At 44.7% G+C, this 25,322-nt stretch overlaps 1 protein-coding gene across 1 annotated transcript in view; it reads right to left on the bottom strand.

The window, feature by feature from the left end:
• Window positions 1-11,502, bottom strand: part of LOC311099881 (globoside alpha-1,3-N-acetylgalactosaminyltransferase 1-like) — a gene marked incomplete at both ends in the record, with an annotated part of 28,378 nt that extends 16,876 nt beyond the window's left edge. The window contains 2 exons of the mRNA XM_084140603.1: window positions 10,395-10,470; window positions 11,466-11,502. Coding sequence (XP_083996729.1) covers window positions 10,395-10,470; window positions 11,466-11,502 — 113 coding nt within the window. The remainder of the gene's footprint in view (window positions 1-10,394; window positions 10,471-11,465) is intronic.
• Between the last annotated feature and the right edge of the window lie 13,820 nt (window positions 11,503-25,322).

Raw genomic sequence — 25,322 nt, 5'->3', positions numbered from 1 at the left:
ACGCAGCCGTCATACTGCTCAGGAAGGAGACGCGTTCTGTCTCCTAGAGATGAACGTACTTTGGTGCGAAAAGTGCAAATCAATCCCAGAACAATAGCAAAGGACCTTGTGAAGATGCTGGAGGGAATAGGTACAAAATTATATATATCCACAGTAAAACGAGTCCTATATCGACATAACCTGAAAGGCCGCTCAGCAAGGAAGAAGCCACTACTCCAAAAACGCCATAAAAAAGCAAGACTACGGTTTGCAACTGCACATGGGGACAAAGATCGTACTTTTTGGAGAAATGTCCTCTGGTCTGATGAAACAAACATTGAACTGTTTGGCCATAATGACCATCGTTATGTTTGGAGGAAAAAGGGGGCGGCTTGCAAGCCGAAGAACACCATCCCAACCGTGAAGCACGGAGGTGGCAGCATCATGCTGTGGGGGTGCTTTGCTGCAGAAGGGACTGGTGCACTTCACAAAATAGATGGCATCATGAGGAAGGAAAATTATGTGGATATATTGAAGCAACATCTCAAGACATCAGTCAGGAAGTTAAAGCTTGGTCGCAAATGGGTCTTCCAAATGGACAATGACCCCATGCATACTTCCAAAGTTGTGGCAAAATGGCTTAAGGACAACAAAGTCAAGGTATTGGAGTGGCCATCACAAAGCCCTGACCTCAATCCTATAGAACATTTGTGGGCAGAACTGAAAAAGCATGTGCGAGCAAGGATGCCTACTAACCTGACTCAGTTACACCAGCTCTGTCAGGAGGAATGGGACAAAATTCACCCAAGTTATTGTGGGAAGCTTGTGGAAGGCTACCCAAAATGTTTGACCCACGTTAACCATTTAAAGGCAATGCTACCAAATACAAATTCACCCACTGGGAATGTGATGAAATAAACAAAAGCTGAAATATATCTCTGTCCACTATTATTCTGACATTTCACGTTCTTAAAATAAAGTGGTGATCCTAACTGACCTAAGACAGGGAATTGTTTCTAGGATTAAATGTCAGGAATTGTGAAAAACTGAGTTTAAATGTATTTGGCTAAGGTGTACAGTGGGGAGAACAAGTATTTGATACACTGCCAATTTTGCAGGTTTCCCTACTTACAAAGCATGTAGCGGTCTGTAATTTCTATCATAGGTACACTTCAACTGTGAGAGACAGAATCTAAAACAAAAATCCAGAAAATCACATTGTATGATTTTTAAGTAATTAATTAGCATTTTATTGCATGACATAAGTATTTGATACATCCGAAAAGCAGAACTTAATATTTGGTACAGAAACCTTTGTTTGCAATTACAGAGATCATATTTTTCCTGTAGGTCTTGATCAGGTTTGCACACACTGCAGCAGGGATTTTGGCCCACTCCTCCATACAGACCTTCTCCAGATCCTTCAGGTTTCGGGGCTGTCGCTGGGCAATACGGACTTTCAGCTCCCTCCAAAGATTTTCTATTGGGTTCAGGTCTGGAGACTGGCTAGGCCACTCCAGGACCTTGAGATGCTTCTTACGGAGCCACTCCTTAGTTGCCCTGGATGTGTGTTTCGGGTCGTTGTCATGCTGGAAGACCCAGCCTCGACCCATCTACAATGCTCTTACTGAGGGAAGGAGGTTGTTGGCCAAGATATCGCGATACATGGCCCCATCCATCCTCCCCTCAATATGGTGCAGTCGTCCTGTCCCCTTTGCAGAAAAGCATCCACAAAGAATGACGTTTCCACCTCCATGCATCACAGTTGGGATGGTGTTCTTGGGGTTGTACTTATCCTTCTTCTTCCTCCAAACACGGCGAGTTGAGTTTAGACCAAAAAGCTATATTTTTGTCTCATCAGACCACATGACCTTCTCCCATTCCTCCTCTGGATCATCCAGATGGTCATTGGCAAACTTCAGACGGGCCTGGACATGCGCTGGCTTGAGCAGGGGGACCTTGCGTACGCTGCAGGATTTTAATCCATGACGGCGTAGTGTGTTACTAATGGTTTTCTTGAGACTGTCGTCCCAGCTCTCTTCAGGTCATTGACCAGGTCCTGCCGTGTATTTCTGGGCTGATCCCTCACCTTCCTCATGATCATTGATGCCCCACGAGGTGAGATCTTGCATGGAGCCCCAGACCGAGGGTGATTGACCGTCATCTTGAACTTCTTCCATTTTCTAATAATTGCACCAACAGTTGTTGCCTTCTCACCAAACTGCTTGCCTATTGTCCTGTAGCCCATCCCAGCCTTGTGCAGGTCTACAATTTTATCCCTGATGTCCTTACACAGCTCTCTGGTCTTGGCCATTGTGGAGAGGTTGGAGTCTGTTTGATTGAGTGTGTGGACAGGTGTCTTTTATACAGGTAACGAGTTCAAACAGGTGCAGTTAATGCAGGTAATGAGTGGAGAACAGGAGGGCTTCTTAAAGAAAAACTAACAGGTCTGTGAGAGCCGGAATTCTTACTGGTTGGTAGGTGATCAAATACTTATGTCATGCAATAAAATGCAAATTAATTACTTAAAAATCATACAATGTGATTTTCTGGATTTTTGTTTTAGATTCCGTCTCTCAGAGTTGAAGTGCACCTATGATAAAAATTACAGACCTCTACATGCTTTGTAAGTAGGAAAACCTGCAAAATCGGCAGTGTATCAAATACTTGTTCTCCCCACTGTATGTAAACTTCCGACTTCAACTGTATATATATATATATATACATACACTACCGTTCAAAAGTTTGGGGTCACTTAGAAATGTCCTTGTTTTCCATTAAAATAACATCAAATTGATCAAAAAATACAGTGTAGACATTGTTAATGTTGTAAATGGCTATTGTAGCCGGAACACGGCTGATTTTTAATGGAATATCTACATAGGCGTTCAGAGGCCCATTATCAGCAACCATCAGTCCTGTGTTCCAATGGCACATCGTGTTTGCTAATCCAAGTTTATCATTTTAAAAGGCTAATTGATCAATAGAAAGCCCTTTTGCAATTATGTTAGCGCAGCTGAAAACTGTTGTGCTCATTAAAGAACCAATAAAACTGGCCTTCTTGAGACTAGTTGAGTATCTGGAGCATCAGCAATTGTGGGTTCGATTACAGGCTCAAAATGGCCAGAAACAATGAACTTTCTTCTGAAACTCGTCAGTCTATTCTTGTTCTGAGAAATGAAGGCTATTCCATGCGATAAATTGCCAAGAAACTGAAGATCTCGTACAACACTGTGTACTACTCCCTTCACAGAACAGCACAAACTGGCTCTAACCAGAATAGAAAGAGGAGTGGGAGGTCCTGGTGCACAACTGAGCAAGAGGACAAATACATTAGAGTGCCTAGTTTGAGAAACAGACGCCTCACAGGTCGTCAACTGGTAGCTTCATTAAATAGTACCCGCAAAACACCAGTCTCAACGTCAACAGTGAAGAGGCGACTCCGGGATGCTGACCTTCTAGGCAGAGTTGCAAAGAAAAAGCCATATCTCAGACTGGCCAACAACAATAAAATATTCAGATGGGCAAAAGAACACAGACACTGGACAGAGGAAGATTGGAAAAAAGTGTTATGGGCAGATTAATTGAAGTTTGAGGTGTTCGAATCACAAAGAAAAACATTTGTCAGATGCAGACCAAATGAAAAGATGCTGGAGGAGTGCTTGATGCCATCTGTCAAGCATGGTGGAGGCAATGTGTTGGTCTGGGGGTGCTTTGGTGGTGGTAAAGTGGGTGATTTGTACAGGGTAAAAGGGATCTTGAAGAAGGAAGGCAATCACTCCATTTTGCAACACCATGCCATACCCTGTGGATGGCGCTTGATTGGAGCCAATTTCCTCCTACAACAGGACAATGACCCAAAGCACAGCTCCATACTATGCAATAACTATTTAGGGAAGAAGCAGTCAGCTGGTATTCTGTCTATAATGGAGTGGCCAGCACAGTCACCGGATCTCAACCCTATTGAGCTGTTGTGGGTGCAGCTTGACCGTATGGTACATAAGAAGTGCCCATCAAGCCAATCCAACTTGTGGGAGTTGCTCCAGGAAGCATGGGGTGAAATCTCTTCAGATTACCTCAACAAATTGACAACTAGAATGCCAAAGTTCTGGAAGGCTGTAATTGCTGCAAATGGAGGATTCATTGAAGAAAGCAAAGTTTGAAGGACACAATTATTATTTCTATTAAAAATCATTATTTCTAACCTTGTCAATGACTACATTTTCTATGCATTTTGCTATATTTCCTATTCACACTCATGTCATTAATGTTTTCATGGAAAACAAGGACATTTCTAAGTGACCCCAAACTTTTGAACGGTAGTGTATACATACTCCGGACTCAGACATTGCTCATTCTAAAATATATATATATATATATATTTCTTCATTCCATTCTTTTACTTTTAGATTAGTGTGTGTTGTTGTGTATTTGTGAAATAATTTAAAATCCTAACGTAACTTTGATTTGAAGCCATTCATGTGATTATTGTGATTTTGCTATTCATTGTAAATGTTTGTGGGCCTATGTAGCCAAGTTGTATCTATGATCGTATGCTATCCATGTTTTTTGTATGTTCTGTTTATCTGTGAATTAACCAATGCTATTAGGCCACACCCGGCCATGATTACAGACACCTGTGTGTGTCCTTTGACACTATATAAACTAGTGACCCGCAGTGTTTGTCATTATACCCTGATGAAGACAGCTTGTTTGTCGAAACGTTGGTTATTAGGATATTAAATTATTGCATCTGAGCTCCTAGAGTGTGCAGCTTTCCTTTTCTTTTTCAAGACCACCCTCTATGCCAGGTATGGAGAACGCATGACCATCTTACTGGATATGATAAAGTAAAACTTAGTGATAATTCAGACAGAACACTACTGTAATCTGACAAATTATTTTGTTTTACTGCGTAGTAAACACATTAATAACTAGTAGTAGGAACCAATATAATTAGATAAGCAAGGTATATCACAATACTATTTTATCCTTTCTCTTAGCAAACACTATATTTAATGAAGAAAATGTGTGTTTCTGGTCTTGAAGTATTTATGGTTGTGAAATGGTAGTAGTAGTGGTAGTGACTGCAGTAGTAATTGTAGTAACAGGGTTGTCAGAGGCTATGGGTTAGTTGAAGTTAATTACTTTGGGGTGGTTTCCAGATTTGGAGTTATTATAGTGGGCTGGTATAGTAGGCTAGAGTGAGTACTATAGCATTATAAGCCATATCATGGTTTTTTAAGCTCTGAAAATATATTAGTTTGAACATTCCGAAAGTTCTGTGGGAGTGATTTCAGTTAAGAATGTTGAAGCCTGCATTCTGCCATTTAAATGAATGGGGATATAACAAGCTTGATAGTGTGTATGAATGGTAGGACAAAGCTGTGTTATAGCAATCTAAGTTGAGTCAGTCTGCACATTTCAATATTTGGTGTTTGTAGCTTAAACGCTTACAGAGCAGTGACACATCCAAATGTTGCCTTTGAAGTCTATGGAGCTTTTAAATAAATGTTAAACGTTTGCATACTATCAAAAAGTTGAGTCAGTCTGCACACTATCAACGTTAGTTTCGTGTTGATAGCTTAAACAGTTCAAGAGGAGTAGCGTCCTGTCACGCCCTGGCCTTGAGAGGCCGGTTGTCTTTAGTTGGTTTGGTCAGGGCGTGAGGATCTATGTTAGAATTTCTATGTTTAGGATCTAGATGTGTATTTCTAGGTTTGGCCGGGTGTGATTCCCAATCAGAGGCAGCTGTCGCTCGTTGTCTCTGATTGGGGATCATACTTTGGTAGCCTGTTTGCCTACCTTAGTTGTGGGATCTTGTTCCTGTATAGGCTTGTATGTGTATAGACGGAGGACTTCACGTTACGTTGTTTCTTGTTTTGTTTGTATGTTTATTTGGGTGAATAAACATGTACGCATACCACGCTGCACCTTGGTCTGACCCGTCTGTCAACGTTCGTGACACATCCAGAATCTTTTGGGCAGGGATATTAATCACAATACTAGAAAAGTACATTTCCTGAAGAAAATGTGTGTGCTTGCTAGCTTGTTTTAAAGTATTCGTGTTTATAGTTTAAATCGTTCAAGAGCTAAAGCAGGCAGAATAATAACAATATGAGTATGTAAGAAAGCTAAAGTGGTCTTGCCTTCAGCAAGCACACTAATAATAAACACCCAAAGTCACTTAACATATTCATCATGATAATCATCAAGATAAACAGCCATTAGTGGTAACACTTTGTGAAAAGGCATTATGAAGTACGTTATAAAGTAAGTATTTACTGTACTTCATAGTGTTTACCATAACGGTATAATTTAATATAGAATTCAAACAATAGAATAGAGCTCTATTGTAATGCTGTCGTCTGCCTTCGCTGCCACTTACACTGGTTCCATAAGCTTGGCTTGCTTGCTCTGTAATCTGAAAAACACGGGGAGCACGTTTACTTTTTGCAGAAGCAGACTGGCACTCTGAGATAATAGTACCAGTCTGTTTGTTTGTGCCAGCCAGCCAAGCCAGCCAAGCCAGCCAAGCCAGCCAAGCCAGCCAAGCCAGCCAAGCCAGCCAAGCCAGCCAAGCCAGCCAAGCCAGCCAAGCCAGCCAAGCCAAGCCAAGCCAAGCCAAGCCAAGCCAAGCCAAGCCAAGCCAAGCCAGCCAAGCCAAGCCAGCCAAGCCAGCCAGCAAGCAGAGAAAGGAAAGAGAGGGTGTGGCTCAGTTGATAGGATATGGTGCTTGCAAGCCAGGGTTGTGGGTTTGATTCCCATGGGGGACGGGAACAAAAATTATGAGAATGTATACACTCACTACTGTAAGTTGCTCTGGATAAGAGCGTCTGCAAAATGTAAACATTTTATGTAACAGAGATTATTCTGTTTAAGCACCTGTCCAGGTAAACACACCTCAGAGGCAGAGTGGAGTATTCCAGTACATAGTTCAGTAATCCTGGTATTATATACTGGGTTTACAGTACCTCTGTAATTATTGGGAAAGTTAAGCATTTTTTCGGCTCTTGGCTCTATACTTCGAAACTTTGGATTTGAAATCAAACAATGACTATGAGGTTAAAGTGCAGACTGTCAGCTTTAATTTGAGGGTATTTCCATCCATATCGGGTGAACCGTTTAGAGATTACAGCACTTTTTGTACATAGTCCCCCCATTTTAGTGGAGCAAAAATATTGGGTCCAATTCACTTAGATGTGTATTAAAGCAGTAGAAAGTTTTGTATTTGGTCCCATATTCATAACCCGCAATGATTACATCAAGCTTGTGACTCTACAAATTTGTTGGATGCATTTGCTGGTAGTATCCGCATTAATGTAGAAGTGTTTAGAAACCAATTCTACTCTTATTTACAATAACAGTGACTCCAAAATGACACAACACATTATTTACCATTCATTTCTATTGGGCACGAAATAATCTGAAACACAACTGAAACAAACAGCAAATGCATCCAACAAATTCGTAGAGCTTTAGCCACACCTTACAGCACAGCTTTCAACCAGCATTGCAATACATGTTTTCTTACTTGACAGAGACAGATGGATGGACAGATGGACAGCATAAGAAGACAAGCCTATGATGACAGGAGAATAAAACAATAGAACAATCTATAACAACAACAACAACAACAACAATAATAATGATGATAACACAAATTATGACAATAAAAACTCAAAAGTTAAACTGGAGGCTACAGCTTCTCAAATGTCATTACCAGCAGAGAACCGTCCCCCCAGCCATTATTAAAGCAAGTAGGCAGTGTTCACGTTCTGGAAAGAAAATGATAAAGGCATTAACAACCAACAATATGAGTCGAAGGAAAAATAGTTTCTGCTAAATAAGAAGTACTGTAACTATATAGTGATGTAATTCTAATGCAATACAATATAATACCATTTAATGCAGACAGACACACACAGGTGTGTAAATCAGGAGCAGGAGAGTAAAAACAACATTGATTGATAGCCTTAGTAGGTGTTCAGGTTTTTCCTAATATTTGAATTATTTCAATGAGTGCAGGCACCGAATAGATCTCATCTCAACATCTCAAGCTTTCTTTTGATCTAAAATAAATAACCAAGTAACTTTTTATTTATATATAACTAGTTCGGCGTAAAAAAGTTGGTCTTAAAATATTAGGTCGGGCGTAGCTACGTCCGCCTTTGTTGCACAAAGGAAAAATAAGACTCGTAACCAGAGCCATATACAGTATACAGTGAGCTCCAAAAGTATTGGGACAGTTATTTATTTTTTGTTCTTTTCGCTCTGTACTCCAGCACTTTGGATATGAAATGATAGAATGACTATGGGGTTAAAGTGCAGACTGTCAGCTTTAATTTGATGGTATTTTCATAGATATCAGGTGAACCGTTTAGAAATTACAGCACTTTTTGTACATATTGCCCCCATTTTAGGGTACCAACAGTATTGGGACAAATTCATTTAGGCCTACATGTGTATTAAAGTAGTCAAAAGTTTAGTATTTGGTCCCATATTCATAGCATGCAATGATTACATCAAGCTTGTGACTCTACAAACTTGTTGGATCCATTTGCTGCTTGTTTTCGTTGTGTTTTGGATTATTTTGGTAAATAGTGTATTGTGTCATTTTGGAGTCACTTCTATTGTAAATCAGAATAGACTAAACACTAATGCATTAATGTGGATGCTACCATGATTATGGATAGTCCTGGATGAATCCTGAATACTGATGAGTGAGAAAGTTATAGATGCACAAATATCATACCCCCTCACAAACAAATTCTACCCTCCCCTGTTATAACGGTGAGAGGTTAGCATGTCTTGTGGGTGTGATATTTGTGTGTCTGTAACTCTTTAGTCTTTATGCAAGTAAAGTCATACCATATAAAAAATACAATAAAATCAAGACAGATGGGATGGAAACAGGTAGTTTCGGTACAATTTTATGAGCGCCAACAGATAATTTGTTCTTTCAACATGGTGGGTTCTTTTTGTGTCAGTAAAATTAATTTACGAGAAATGGTGGTTTAAACGCATTTATGCGCAAATATTGATATAATAACCATCATATCGAAGTAAACTTGGAGTCACGCGATGATATGGTGTGTGGTCCTCCCACTAAGACTCGGGAAACCATGCAGTTTATTAGGCTACAGATTAAAATAAATGATGATGAACTTCACATGGTGGTGAAAGTGCACGGTGATGCTCCTTTTCAATTAATATTGAGGGTCTTATTCTGGTGACATGATGATCGATGCTTAACTGCCGTTTGACAACTAAAAATATTATTGCTCTTATCAATAATAATCTCATCATGTAGACTAGCCTACCCGCACTGTATCTGTTGAAAATGTTGAAAATGCGATGGAAACACATTGAATTTTAGATTTTTATTCGGTAGGCTACAATAAAATGTAAGATAAGAAGTAGGCTACATTTTGTGTGTTCCACGTCATCAAGCACTGATTTATAGCCGCAACAAGTCCATTTGGTGGAAACACACCACTAGTGGTATAATGGCAACAACAATTATGCGGATTTTAGAATATTCGCATAAAAATCTGTTGCCAATTGGATGGAAACCTACTAGCTACAGTCCCAATACTTCTGGAGCTCACTGTATATGACTATGGTCGTAGATAAATCCGGTGTAACCAATGCACGTACATGAGATGTGATGCTTCATAATGATGGTTGCTGGGCAGCGCCATGTACTAGGCTGTTACAAGTGTGGATTCTGTTCCTCTTCACTCGCGTAGTAGCCTATATCCCGACCAAAAGCCCTTGACTTGTCTGATCATCAATCGATGTGATTTTGTTTCACTGAATCAATCTCCGTCTGTTACGAGGTAGCTCATTTTATTAGTTTGCTAATGTATCACTGATCAGAAACATTTAGCATGCTATATGTATTATTTTGCTATTGACTCGTGAATAGGCAACTCGGAGGTTGTGAAATATAAACACAAGACTCATATCCTTTTGAAAATATAGATTGCTATTATTTTCTGTGCTTATCACCCTACACCTGCTCCGTACTAGGCGTAGAATAGGCTGCACGCCCAGGTGTAGCTAATTGAAGGGTTTACGCCCAGGTGGTGCCTATTTGCACCAAACCTCAAATATATTTTATTGTATAATATCTAACTTGTATTATGTACATATTATAATAATATATACATTTAATTATATATTATATACGTTGTGTGTACATTTTGTTGATATCCAATCAGCAGTCAATAGGATTAGCAGTCATGGATTTCTGAAATAGCCTACTCACTGTCCTCAATATATGAATGTAGAATATATTTTAAATTAAATAAATAGATACAAAAACACTCCAACTCATGAATTTTTTCTTCACTAACTTATCTACTAAAACATATCACTTATCATATCTACATGTAAGGACTTGTACTCACTTTGTAGCATTTGTACTGATGCTCCTGAGAATCACCTGGTCCCAGTTGTCTCTATAGTATAAGGTACAGTAGCTATCTATACCTGTCACTTATAACAAATAAATATTTCCATTGAGCTCCCTCGGTTCCCTCTCTCCAGATGTGTGCACTTGTTCACGCCCCCTTATGCATTTAGAAGCATTGGATTGGTGCAAGCATGGCTGGAGGGAGGTTCCACCATATTCCTCAACCCTCACACCATTCGGTTAATTTAAAATTCATGAGGGAGAGTGTGCAAAACGGTAGAATATCGTTATGGAGCCTATGTCTTCTATTAAGACTGTGAATTTCTATATGGAATTGATACCAACCCAGCTGGTCCTGCGTGGAAAACCACAGGAATCACAGTAAAGGCGAGGGAGCCCAGAGCTCTGAGGGCCCATGCGCCTGTCATTAATGTCTATTTTTTATTTAATCAATCATTTTGACAATAACCCTCCAAAAAGTAATTAATAAAATGTTTTAATTTCCATATGTACTAGGAAGCTACGCATTTGTTTCCTGGGCTTCAAGAATGTGACTGATCAACGTGCCTCAGGCCTGGAAAAAGAAATCATTTAACTGATTAAAAGTAAGGGGATATTGTTAAACAAATGCTGTTGTCATGGTTACGTGGAACTTACTCAGGTATTCAAAAACCCATATCAGACAGAGAGCCTAATGCTTCTGAGGTATTTCTTTGTGAGTTGTAGGGCTCTATTCAATCTGTAATGCTTCAGCGTTACAGATTCCGCAATAGAAATGTAAAGGTCATTTCCGATTGAGCCGACATATGCAGCATGTAGGCTACTGTGAATGCAGTCTCCGCTAAAAAACAGGAACGTCGCCTTTAAATTTCAATCACGCTGCAAAGCCGAACTTTCGAAATGCGGATGGAATGGAGCCCTAATTAAGTTCAGAAAACAATCTCTCAGCAGAAGCTGAGCCTCTGTGATTCTCCTTAATTGATTAACTGTATAAATCAAATCAAATGTTAATTGTCACATGCTTTGTAAACAACAGGTGTAGACTGACAGTACAATTCTTACTTACTGCCCTTCCCAACAATGCAGAGGAATAAATTCACCATGAGTAAGGATAACTTGGCTATATACACGGTGTTACAGTACTGAGTCGATATGCAGGGGAATGAGGTCATTGAGGTAGATATTTACACTGAGATTTGTCATGGGTCCTCAGATCCTCAAAAAGTTATACAGCTGCACCATCGAGAGCATTCTGACTGGTTGCATCACCGCCTGGTATGGCAACTGCTCAGCCTCCGACCGCGAGGCACTACAGAGGGTAGTGAGTACAGCCCAGTACATCACTGGGGCCAAGTCTCCTTCCATCCAGGACCTCTATATCAGGCGGTGTCAGAGGAAGGCCCTAAAAATTGTCAAAGACTCCAGCCACCCTAGCCATAGACTGTTCTCTCTGCTACCGCACGGCAAGCGGTACCAGAGCGCCAAGTCTAGGTCCAAAAGGCTTCTTAACAGCTTCTACCCCCAAGCCATGAACAGCTAATCATGGCTACCCATAGTATTTGCTTTAAGGGCTTGTAAGTAAGCATTTCACTGTAAGGTGTACACCTGTTGTATTCGGCGCATGTGGCAATTAAAATTTGATTTGAACAAAAATATAAACACAACATGTAAAGTGCTGGTCCCATAATTCATGAGCTGAAATAAAAGATCCCATATCCCATGGGCGGTGCACCATTTCTCCAGCGTCGTCCAAGGTAGGGGAGGGTTTGGCCGGCACGGATATGGGTTCATTTCCCACGGGGGGCCAGTATAAAAAAATAATTAAAAAAATACATGTATGCATTCACTAACTGTAAGTCGCTCTGGATAAGAGCGTCTGCTAAATGACTAAAATGTAAATGTAAATGTAAATGATCCATACCACAAAAAACGTATTTCTCTCAAACTTTGTTCACAAATTTGTTCACATCCCTATTAATGAGAATGTATCCTTTGTCAAGATAATCCATCCAATTGACAGGTGTGGCATTTCAATAAGCTGATTAAACAGCATGATCATTACACAGGTGCACCTTGTGCTGGGGACAATACAAGGCCACTCTAAAATGTGCAGTTTTGTCACGCAACACAATGCCACAGATGTCTGAAGTTTTGAGGGACGTGCAATTGGCATGCTGACTGCAGGAATCTCCACCAGAGCTGTTGCCAGATAATTTAATGTTAATTTCTCTACCATAAGCCGCATCCAATGTCCTTTTAGATAATTTGGCAGTATGTCCAACCAACCGACCTCGCAACCGCAGACCTCGCGTAACCACCCCAGCCCAAGACCTCCACATCCGGCTTCTTCACCTGCTGGATCGTCAGAGGGGGTGCTGAGGAGTAGTTCTGTCTGTAATATAGCTTATTGGTTGGGCCGGGCTCCCCAGTGGGTGGGCCTGGCTCCCAAGTGGGTGGGCCTAAAGAATGAGCTACCAGCCAAACAAACTTGTAGGAATTGTACATAAACTCCCCCCTCAGACTCATCTGGACGTTGAGCATTTTTTTATCTCTATCTCTGTAATGTGTCTATCTATTTTTTTATTTTTTTTATTTCACCTTTATTTAACCAGGTAAGCCAGTTGAGAACAAGTTCTCATTTACAACTGCGACCTGGCCAAGATAAAGCATAGTAGTGCGATAAAAACAACAACACAGAGTTACATATGGGGTAAAAAACATAAAGTCAAAAAATACAACAGAAAATATATATACTGTGTGTGCAAATGTAGCAAGTTATGGAGGTAAGGCAATAAATAGGCTATAGTGCAAAATAATTACAATTAGTATTAACACTGGAATGCTAGATGTGCAAGATATTATGTGCAAGTAGAGATACTGGGGTGCAAAAGAGCAAAATAAATAACAATATAGGGATGAGGTAGTTGGGTGGGCTAATTTCAGATGGGCTGTGTACAGGTGCAGTGATCGGTAAGGTGCTCTGACAACTGATGCTTAAAGTTATTGAGGGAGATAAGAGTCTCCATTTTCAGAGATTTTTGCAATTCGTTCCAGTCATTGGCAGCAGAGAACTGGAAGGAATTGCGGCCAAAGGAGGTGTTGGCTTTGGGAATGACCAGTGAGATATACCTGCTGGAGTGCAGACTACGGGTGGGTGCTGCTATGGTGACCAATGAGCTAAGATAAGGCGGGGATTTGCCTAGCAGTGATTTATAGATGGCCTGGAGCCAGTGGGTTTGACGACGAACATGTAGTGAGGACCAGCCAACAAGAGCGTACAGGTCACAGTGGTGGGTAGTGTATGGGGCTTTGGAGACAAAACGGATGGCACTGTGATAGACTACATCCAATTTGCTGAGTAGAGTGTTGGAGGCTATTTTGGAAATGACATCGCCGAAGTCAAGGATCGGTAGGATAGTCAGTTTTACGAGGGCATGTTTGGCAGCATGAGTGGAGGAGGCTTTGTTGCGAAATTGTCACGATCGTGTGAAGGATGAGACCAACGCGCAGCGCGTGTACCAATAAACATGATGACTTTATTGAATTAAAGTGCAACACGAGAAAACAACAAAATACGATACGTGAAGTTCCACTACTGATACAGACAGCAGCAACACGGAAACAAAAACCCACAAACCCCACAGGAAAACATACAGAATAAATATGGCTCCCAATCAGAGATAACGAGCCGAACAGCTGACACTCGTTACCTCCGACTGGGAGTCATAGACAAACCTAGAAATACAACCAACAGAAAGGCAAACCTAGAAATACAAAACCAAAACAAAAGACACCCTAAATGAAAATAACAACCCTGGCTCAACAATCAGAGTCCCTGGAGCCAGAGTGTTACAGTACCCCCCCCTAAAGGTGCGCACTCCGGGCGCACCAGCATACCGTCTAGGGGAGGGTCTGGGTGGGCGTCTGTCCAGGTGGCGGCTCTGGCCCAGGTCGTGGTCCCCACCCCACCATAGTCATTACCCACTTACTTAGCCTCCTACACATTACCACCCCCCAACTACACCCCACTGGGTTAAGGGGCGGCACCGGACTAAGGGGCAGCACCGGACTAAGGACCAGCACCGGGATAAGGGGCAGCACCGGGCTAAGGGGCAGCACCGGGCTAAGGGGCAGCACCGGGCTAAGGGCCAGCACCGGGATAAGGACCAGCACCAGGCTAAGGAACAGTACCTGACTAAGTGGCAGCACCGGACTGAGGGGCAGCTCCGGACTGAATGACGGATCCTGGCAGGCTGGCTCTGGTGGATCCTGCTGCTCATGGCTGGCTGACGGATCTGGCTGCTCATGGCAGGCGGAAGGCTCTGGCTGATCCCGTCTGGCGGAAGGCTCTGGCTGATCCGGTCTGACGGAAGGCTCTGGCTGCTCCTGTCTGGCGGAAGGCTCTGGCTGATCCTGTCTGACAGAAGGCTCTGGCTGATCCTGTCTGGCGGAAGGCTCTGGCTTATCCTGTCTGGCGGAAGGCTCTGGCTGATCCTGTCTGGCGGAAGGCTCTGGCTGATCCTGTCTGGTGGAGAGCTCTAGCGGCTCCGATCTGGCGGACGGCTCTGAAGGCTCATGGCAGACGGGCGGCTTTGTAGGCTCTGTACAGACGGGTAGTTCAGACGGCGTTGGGCAGACGGACAGCTCAGACGGCGTTGGGCCGACAGGCAGTTCAGGCGCCGTTGGGCAGACGGGCAGTTCAGACGGCGTTGGGCAGACGGGCAGTTCAGACGGCGTTGGACAGACGGGCAGTTCAGACGGCGTTGGGCAGACGGGCAGTTCAGGCCCCGTTGGGCAGACGGACAGTTCAGGCCCCGTTGGGCAGACGGCAGACTCTGGCCGTCTGAGGCGCACCGTAGGCCTGTTGCGTGGTGCCGGAACTGGAGGTACCGGGCTGAGGACACGCATCACAGGGCTAGTGCGGGGAGAAGCAACAGGGCATGCTTGGCCCTGGGGACGCACCGTAGGCCTGATGCGTGGTGCCGGAACTGGAGGTACCGGGCTGAGGACACGCATCACAAGGCTAGTGCGGGGAGTCGGAACAGGGCATGCTGGACCCTGGGGACTCCCATAACGCCTAGTGCGGGGAGCCGGAACAGGGCATGCTGGACCCTGGGGACTCACCTCACGCCTAGTGCGGAGAGCAGGAACAGGCCGGGCTGGGCTGGCGACGCGCACCGTATCCCTGGTGCGAGTGGCCGGAACAGGCCGGGCCGGGCTGGCGAAGCGCACCGTTTCCCTGGTGCGTGGAGTAGGAACAGGCCGGGCTGGGCTGGCGACGCACACCGTATCCCTGGTGCGAGTGGCCGGAACAGGCCGGGCCGGGCTGGCGAAGCGCACCGTATCCCTGGTGCGTGGAGTAGGAACAGGCAGGGCTGAGCTGGCGACGCACACCGTATCCCTGGTGCGAGTGGCCGGAACAGGCCGGGCCGGGCTGGCGAAGCGCACCGTATCCCTGGTGCGTGGAGTAGGAACAGGCCGGTCCATACCGGGAACACACACCACTGGCCTCAACCGAGGATCAGGAACGGGCCGGACCGGACTGGCAACATACCTCAGTCCTTCACGCCGTGCCACACACACATCCCTGCCTCTTCTCGCCAATGGCTCCCGTACTCCGTTAGCCCTCTCACCTATACTCCCTGTGGCAGCTTCCTGCTGCCCAGCCGCCCAAGCCATGTGCCCCCCCCCAAAAACTTTTTGGGGTTGCCTCACGTCCACGGGCTTCCAGCCTCGCCTTCGCGCTGCCTCCTCGTACCACCTCCTCTCGGCTTTGGCTGCCTCCAGCTCTTCCCGAGGGCGGTGATATTCCTCCGGTTGTGCCCAAGGATCCTCTCCGTCCAATAACTCCTCCCATGTCCAGACCCTCGGCTCCTGGACACGCTGCTTGGTCCTGGTATGGTGGGTTTTTCTGTCACGATCGTGTGAAGGATGAGACCAACGCGCAGCGCGTGTACCAATAAACATGATGACTTTATTGAATTAAAGTGCAACACGAGAAAACAACAAAATACGATACGTGAAGTTCCACTACTGATACAGACAGCAGCAACACGGAAACAAAAACCCACAAACCCCACAGGAAAACATACAGAATAAATATGGCTCCCAATCAGAGATAACGAGCCGAACAGCTGACACTCGTTACCTCCGACTGGGAGTCATAGACAAACCTAGAAATACAACCAACAGAAAGGCAAACCTAGAAATACAAAACCAAAACAAAAGACACCCTAAATGAAAATAACAACCCTGGCTCAACAATCAGAGTCCCTGGAGCCAGAGTGTTACAGAAATAGGAAGCCGATTCTAGATTTAACTTTGGATTGGAGATTCTTAATGTGAGTCTGGAAGGAGAGTTTACAGTCTAACCAGACACCTAGGTATTTGTAGTTGTCCACATACTCTAGGTCAGACCCGTCGAGATTGGTGATTCTAGTCGGGTGGGCGGGTGCCAGCAGCGTTCGATTGAAGAGCATGCATTTAGTTTTACAAGTGTTTAAGAGCAGTTGGAGGCTACTGAAGGAGTGTTGTATGGCATTGAAGCTCGTTTGGAGGTTTGTTAACACAGTGTCCAATGAAGGGCCAGATGTATACAAAATGGTGTTGTCTGCGTAGAGGTGGATCTGAGAGTCACCAGCAGCAAGAGCGACATCATTGATATACACGGAGAAAAGAGTCGGCCCAAGAATTGAACCCTGTGGCACCCCCATAGAGACTGCCATAGGTCCAGACAACAGGCCCTCCGATTTGACACACTGAACTCTATCTGAGAAGTAGTTGGTGAACCAGGCGAGGCAGTCATTTGAGAAACCAAGGCTATTTAGTCTGCCAATAAGAATGCGGTGGTTGACAGAGTCGAAATCCTTGGCCAGGTCGATGAAGACGGCTGCACAGTACTGTCTATTATCGATCGCGGTTATAATATTGTTTAGGACCTTGAGCGTGGCTGAAGTGCACCCATGACCAGCTCGGAAACCGGATTGCATAGCGGAGAAGGTACGGTGGGATTCGAAATGGTCGGTGATCTGTTTGTTAACTTGGCTTTCAAATACTTTCGAAAGGCAGGGCAGGATGGATATAGGTCTGTAACAGTTTGGATCTAGAGTGTCACCCCCTTTGAAGAGGGGGATGACCGCGGCAGCTTTCCAATCTCTGGGGATCTCAGACGTTACGAAAGAGAGGTTGAACAGACTAGCAATTTCGGTGGCTAGTTTTAGAAAGAAAGGGTCCAGATTGTCTAGCCCAGCTGATTTGTAGGGGTCCAGATTTTGCAGCTCTTTCAGAACATCAGCTGTCTGAATTTGTGTGAAGGAGAAGTGGGGGGGGGCATGAGCAAGTTTCAGCGGAGGGTGCAGAGTTGGTGGCCGGGGTAGTGGTAGCCAGGTGGAAAGCATGGCCAGCCGTAGCAAAATGCTTGTTGAAATTCTCGATTATTGTAGATTTATCGGTGGTGATAGTGTTTCCTAGCCTCAGTGCAGTGGGCAGCTGGGAGGAAGTGCTCTTATTCTCCATGGACTTTACAGTGTCCCAAAACTTTTTGGAGTTAGTGCTACAGGATGCACATTTCTGTTTGAAAAAGTTAGCCTTTGCTTTCCTGACTGCTTGTGTATATTGGTTCCTAACTTCCCTGAAAAGTTGCATATCGCGGGGGCTATTTGATGCTAATGCAGTACGCCACAGGATGTTTTTGTGCTGGTCAAGGGCAGTCAAGTCTGAGGAGAACCAGGGGCTATATCTGTTCTTAGTTCTGTATTTTTTGAATGGGGCATGTTTATTTAAGATTGAGAGGAAATTACTTTTAAAGAACAACCAGGCATCCTCTACTGACGGAATGAGATCTATATCCATCCAGGATACCTGGGCCAGGTCAATTAGGAAGGCCTGCTCGCTAAAGTGTTTTAGGGAGCGTTTGACAGTGATGAGGGGTGGTCGTTTGACCGCGGACCCGTTACGGACGCAGGCAATAAGGCAGTGATCGCTGAGATCCTGGTTGAAGACAGCGGAGGTGTATTTAGAGGGTAAGTTAGGATGATATCTATGAGGGTACCCATGGTTACGGATTTAGGGTTGTACCTGGTAGGTTCGTTGATAATATGCGTGAGATTGAGGGCATCTAGTTTGGATTGTAGGATGGCCGGGGTATTAAGCATATCCCAATTTAGGTCACCAAGCAGTACGAACTCTGAGGATAAATGGGGGGCAATCAATTCACATATGGTGTCCAGGGCACAGCTGGGGGCTGAGGGGGGTCTGTAGCAAGCAGAAACAGTGAGAGACTTATTTCTGGAAGGTGGATTTTTAGAAGTAGAAGCTCAAACTGTTTGGGCACAGACCTGGATAGTATGATAGAGCTCTGCAGGCTATCTCTACAGTAGATTGCAACTCCACCCCCTATGGCAGTTCTATCTAGACGGAAAATGTTATAGTTGGGGATGGACATTTCAGATTTTTTGGTGGCCTTCCTAAGCCAGGATTCAGACACTGCTAGAACATCAGGGTTGGCGGAGTGTGCTAACGCAGTGAATAACTCAAACTTAGGAAGTAGACTTCTGATATTTACATGCAGGACACCAAGGCTTTTGCGATTACAGAAGTCAGCAAATGATAGCGCCTGGGGAGTAGGAGTGATACTGAGGGCTGCAGGGCCTGGGTTAGCCTCTACATCACCGGAGGAACAGAGGAGGACTAGAATAAGGATACGGCTAAAGGCTTTAAGAACTGGTCTTCTGGTGCGTTGGGTACATAGAATAAAGGGGGCAGATTTCCGGGCGTTGTAGAAAAGATTCAGGGCATTATGTACAGACAACGATATGGAAGGATATGAGTAAAGTGGAGGTAAACCTAAGCGTTGGGTAACAATGAAAGAGATAGCATCACTGGAGGCACCAATTGAGTCGGTCTCCGCGTGTATGGGGGGTGGGACAAAGGAGCTATCTAAGGCAGGTTTAGCTGGGCTGGGGGATCTACAGTGAAATAGTACAATTGGAAATAACCGAAACAACAATAAGCTAACAATATTGAGATGGGAGAGAGGCATAAAGCAATCACGGTGTAATTTGAGAGAGCTAAGACAACAGCTGGTAATGACGACACAGTTTGGGCTGAGGCTAAACATAAACAGGATGTGGTACCGTAAAAAGGAACAGTCCAGCAGGCATCAGCTGTATAGCTGAGTTATCATAAGGTCCGGTGAACAGCAATAGGATAGTTCGGGGGCTGTTAAAGCACTAGCAAGCAAGAGGCCACAGCTAGCGTGTGCTAGCGGGCCGGGGCTAGCAGATGGAATCTTCGTGGTCGACGTGGTAACGGGAAGCCTGTTGTAATCACATCAGACGATTTCGTCGGCAGACCAGTCGTGTAGGATCGGCGGGGCTCCGTGTCAACACTAGGTGGTCCCGTCCGGTTGACGTAGAGGTAGATAGCCGGGAGATGGGCCTAGCTCAGGATGATTAGCCAGACCACAACGTCCATTTTGTTGCAGCTAGCTGGTAGCGATGAATCCGGAGTTAAAGGTCCAGTGATTCAGTGATTCCGGCAGAAAAACTGATATGTTCTGGGTCGATAACGCGCTGTGCAGACAGTGCAGACTGGCCGAATAATAGTCCAGACTAGAGCTGGCTGGTGGGTGGTGCAGGCCACGGACAATGGTGAAAAACCGCTAACGGTAGCTGATAGCAAGTAGCTAGTTAGCTGGCTACTCCCGTCTGGAAGACCTATTTTTTTATTTTTTTATTTCACCTTTATTTAACCAGGTAAGCCAGTTGAGAACAGGTTCTCATTTACAACTGCGACCTGGCCAAGATAAAGCAAAGTAGTGCAATAAAAACAACACAGAGTTACATATGGGGTAAAAAAAAAACATAAAGTCAGAAATACAACAGAAAATATATATACAGTGTGTGCAAATGTAGCAAGTTATGGAGGTAAGGCAATAAATAGGCTATAGTGCAGAATAATTACAATAGTATTAACACTGGAATGCTAGATGTGCAAGAGATTATGTGCAAATAGAGATACTGGGGTGCAAAAGAGCAAAATAAATAACAATATAGGGATGAGGTAGTTGGGTGGGCTAATTTCAGATGGGCTGTGTACAGGTGCAGTGATCGGTAAGGTGCTCTGACAACTGATGCTTAAAGTTATTGAGGGAGATAAGAGTCTCCAGCTTCAGAGATTTTTGCAATTCGTTCCAGTCATTGGCAGCAGAGAACTGGAAGGAATGGCGGCCAAAGGAGGTGTTGGCTTTGGGAATGACCAGAGAGATATACCTGCTGGAGCGCAGACTACGGGTGGGTGCTGCTATGGTGACCAATGAGCTAAGATAAGGCGGGGATTTGCCTAGCAGTGATTTATAGATGGCCTGGAGCCAGTGGGTTTGACGACGAACATGTAGTGAGGACCAGCCAACAAGAGCGTACAGGTCACAGTGGTGGGTAGTGTATGGGGCTTTGGAGACAAAACGGATGGCACTGTGATAGACTACATCCAATTTGCTGAGTAGAGTGTTGGAGGCTATTTTGTAAATGACATCGCAGAAGTCAAGGATCGGTAGGATAGTCAGTTTTACGAGGGCATGTTTGGCAGCATGAGTGAAGGAGGCTTTGTTGCGAAATAGGAAGCCGATTCTAGATTTAACTTTGGATTGGAGATTCTTTATGTGAGTCTGGAAGTTGAGTTTACAGTCTAACCAGACAAATAGATATTTGTAGTTGTCCACATACTCTAGGTCAGACCCGTCGAGAGTGGTGATTCTAGTCGGGTGGGCGGGTGCTAGCAGCGTTCGATTGAAAAGCATGCATTTAGTTTTACTAGTGTTTAAGAGCAGTTGAAGGCTACTGAAGGATTGCTGTATGGCATTGAAGCTCGTTTGGAGGTTTGTTAACACAGTGTCCAATGAAGGGCCAGATGTATACAAAATGGTGTCGTCTGCGTAGAGGTGGATCTGAGAGTCACCAGCAGCAAGAGCGACATCATTGATATACACGGAGAAAAGTGTCGGCCCAAGAATTGAACCCTGTGGCACCCCCATAGAGACTGCCATAGGTCCAGACAACAGGCCCTCCGATTTGACACACTGAACTCTATCTGAGAAGTAGTTGGTGAACCAGGCGAGGCAGTCATTTGAGAAACCAAGGCTATTTAGTCTGCCAATAAGAATGCGGTGGTTGACAGAGTCGAAAGCCTTGGCCAGGTCGATGAAGACGGCTGCACAGTACTGTCTATTATCAATCGCGGTTATAATATCGTTTAGGACCTTGAGCGTGGCTGAAGTGCACCCGTGACCAGCTCGGAAACCGGATTGCATAGCGGAGAAGGTACGGTGGTATTCGAAATGGTCGATGATCTGTTTGTTAACTTGGCTTTCGAATACTTTCGAAAGGCAGGGCAGGATGGATATAGGTCTGTAGCAGTTTGGATCTAGAGTGTCACCCCCTTTGAAGAGGGGGATGACCGCGGCAGCTTTCCAATCTCTGGGGATCTCAGACGTTATGAAAGAGAGGTTGAACAGACTAGTAATAGGGGTTGCGACAATTTCGGCTGCTAGTTTTAGAAAGAAAGGGTCCAGATTGTCTAGCCCAGCTGATTTGTAGGGGTCCAGATTTTGCAGCGCTTTCAAAACATCAGCTGTCTGAATTTGTGTGAAGGAGAAGCGGGGGGGGCATGGGCAAGTTGCAGCAGAGGGTGCAGAGTTGGTGGCCGGGTTAGTGGTAGCCAGATGGAAAGCATGGCCAGCTGTAGCAAAATGCTTGTTGAAATTCTCGATTATTGTAGATTTATCGGTGGTGATAGTGTTTCCTAGCCTCAGTGCAGTGGGCAGCTGGGAGGAAGTGCTCTTATTCTCCATGGACTTTACAGTGTCCCAAAACTTTTTGGAGTTAGTGCTACAGGATGCAAATTTCTGTTTGAAAAAGTTAGCCTTTGCTTTCCTGACTGCTTGTGTATATTGGTTCCTAACTTCCCTGAAAAGTTGCATATCGCGGGGGCTATTTGATGCTAATGCTGTACGCCACAGGATGTTTTTGTGCTGGTCAAGGGCAGTCAAGTCTGAGGAGAACCAGGGGCTATATCGGTTCTTAGTTCTGTATTTTTTGAATGGGGCATGTTTATTTAAGATTGAGAGGAAATTACTTTTAAGGAACAACCAGGCATCCTCTACTGACGGAATGAGATCTATATCCATCCAGGATACCTGGGCCAGGTCAATTAGGAAGGCCTCCTCGCTAAAGTGTTTTAGGGAGCGTTTGACAGTGATGAGGGGTGGTCGTTTGACCGCGGACCCGTTACGGACGCAGGCAATAAGGCAGTGATCGCTGAGATCCTGGTTGAAGACAGCTGAGGTGTATTTAGAGGGTATGTTAGTCAGGATGATATCTATGAGGGTACCCATGTTTACGGATTTAGGGTTGTACCTGGTAGGTTCGTTGATAATTTGCGTGAGGTTGAGGGCATCTAGCTTGGATTGTAGGATGGCTGGGGTATTAAGCATATCCCAATTTAGGTCACCAAGCAGTACAAACTCTGAGGATAAATGGGGGGCAATCAATTCACATATGGTGTCCAGGGCACAGCTGGGGGCTGAGGGGGGTCTGTAGCAAGCGGCAACAGTGAGAGACTTATTTCTGGAAAGGTGGATTTTTAGAAGTAGAAGCTCAAACTGTTTGGGCACAGACCTGGATAGTATGATGGAGCTCTGCAGGCTATCTCTACAGTAGATTGCAACTCCACCCCCTTTGGCAGTTCTATCTAGACGGAAAATGTTATAGTTGGGGATGGAAATTTCAGAATTTTTGGTGGCCTTCCTGAGCCAGGATTCAGACACTGCTAGAACATCAGGGTTGGCAGAGTGTGCTAACGCAGTGAATAACTCAAACTTAGGAAGTAGACTTCTGATATTTATGTGCAAGAAACCAAGACTTTTGCGATTACAGAAGTCATCAAATGATAGCGCCTGGGGAGTAGGAGTGATACTGAGGGCTGCAGGGCCTGGGTTAGCCTCTACATCACCGGAGGAACAGAGGAGGACTAGAATAAGGATACGGCTAAAGGCTTTAAGAACTGGTCTTCTGGTGCGTTGGGTACATAGAATAAAGGGGGCAGATTTCCGGGCGTTGTAGAAAAGATTCAGGGCATTATGTACAGACAACGATATGGAAGGATATGAGTAAAGTGGAGGTAAACCTAAGCGTTGGGTAACAATGAAAGAGATAGCATCACTGGAGGCACCAATTGAGTCGGTCTCCGCGTGTATGGGGGGTGGGACAAAGGAGCTATCTAAGGCAGGTTTAGCTGGGCTGGGGGATCTACAGTGAAATAGTACAATTGGAAATAACCGAAACAACAATAAGCTAACAATATTGAGATGGGAGAGAGGCATAAAGCAATCACGGTGTAATTTGAGAGAGCTAAGACAACAGCTGGTAATGACGACACAGTTTGGGCTGAGGCTAAACATAAACAGGATGTGGTACCGTAAAAAGGAACAGTCCAGCAGGCATCAGCTGTATAGCTGAGTTATCATAAGGTCCGGTGAACAGCAATAGGATAGTTCGGGGGCTGTTAAAGCACTAGCAAGCAAGAGGCCACAGCTAGCGTGTGCTAGCGGGCCGGGGCTAGCAGATGGAATCTTCGTGGTCGACGTGGTAACGGGAAGCCTGTTGTAATCACATCAGACGATTTCGTCGGCAGACCAGTCGTGTAGGATCGGCGGGGCTCCGTGTCAACACTAGGTGGTCCCGTCCGGTTGACGTAGAGGTAGATAGCCGGGAGATGGGCCTAGCTCAGGATGATTAGCCAGACCACAACGTCCATTTTGTTGCAGCTAGCTGGTAGCGATGAATCCGGAGTTAAAGGTCCAGTGATTCAGTGATTCCGGCAGAAAAACTGATATGTTCTGGGTCGATAACGTGCTGTGCAGACAGTGCAGACTGGCCGAATAATAGTCCAGACTAGAGCTGGCTGGTGGGTGGTGCAGGCCACGGACAATGGTGAAAAACCGCTAACGGTAGCTGATAGCAAGTAGCTAGTTAGCTGGCTACTCCCGTCTGGAAGACCTATCTTTTTTTTTTTTTTTTTACCTTTATTTAACCAGGTAAGCCAGTTGAGAACAGGTTCTCATTTACAACTGCGACCTGGCCAAGATAAAGCAAAGTAGTGCAATAAAAACAACACAGAGTTACATATGGGGTAAAAAAAAAACATAAAGTCAGAAATACAACAGAAAATATATATACAGTGTGTGCAAATGTAGCAAGTTATGGAGGTAAGGCAATAAATAGGCTATAGTGCAGAATAATTACAATAGTATTAACACTGGAATGCTAGATGTGCAAGAGATTATGTGCAAATAGAGATACTGGGGTGCAAAAGAGCAAAATAAATAACAATATAGGGATGAGGTAGTTGGTTGGGCTAATTTCAGATGGGCTGTGTACAGGTGCAGTGATCGGTAAGGTGCTCTGACAACTGATGCTTAAAGTTATTGAGGGAGATAAGAGTCTCCAGCTTCAGAGATTTTTGCAATTCGTTCCAGTCATTGGCAGCAGAGAACTGGAAGGAATGGCGGCCAAAGGAGGTGTTGGCTTTGGGAATGACCAGAGAGATATACCTGCTGGAGCGCAGACTACGGGTGGGTGCTGCTATGGTGACCAATGAGCTAAGATAAGGCGGGGATTTGCCTAGCAGTGATTTATAGATGGCCTGGAGCCAGTGGGTTTGACGACGAACATGTAGTGAGGACCAGCCAACAAGAGCGTACAGGTCACAGTGGTGGGTAGTGTATGGGGCTTTGGAGACAAAACGGATGGCACTGTGATAGACTACATCCAATTTGCTGAGTAGAGTGTTGGAGGCTATTTTGTAAATGACATCGCCGAAGTCAAGGATCGGTAGGATAGTCAGTTTTACGAGGGCATGTTTGGCA

The sequence above is a fragment of the Coregonus lavaretus genome (genome assembly GCF_964263955.1).
Source record: "Coregonus lavaretus genome assembly, chromosome: 24".
NCBI classification, from domain to species: domain Eukaryota; kingdom Metazoa; phylum Chordata; class Actinopteri; order Salmoniformes; family Salmonidae; genus Coregonus; species Coregonus lavaretus.
The sequence above is the reverse complement of the archived record's forward strand: the minus strand, read 5'-3'. Positions and strand labels throughout refer to the sequence as shown.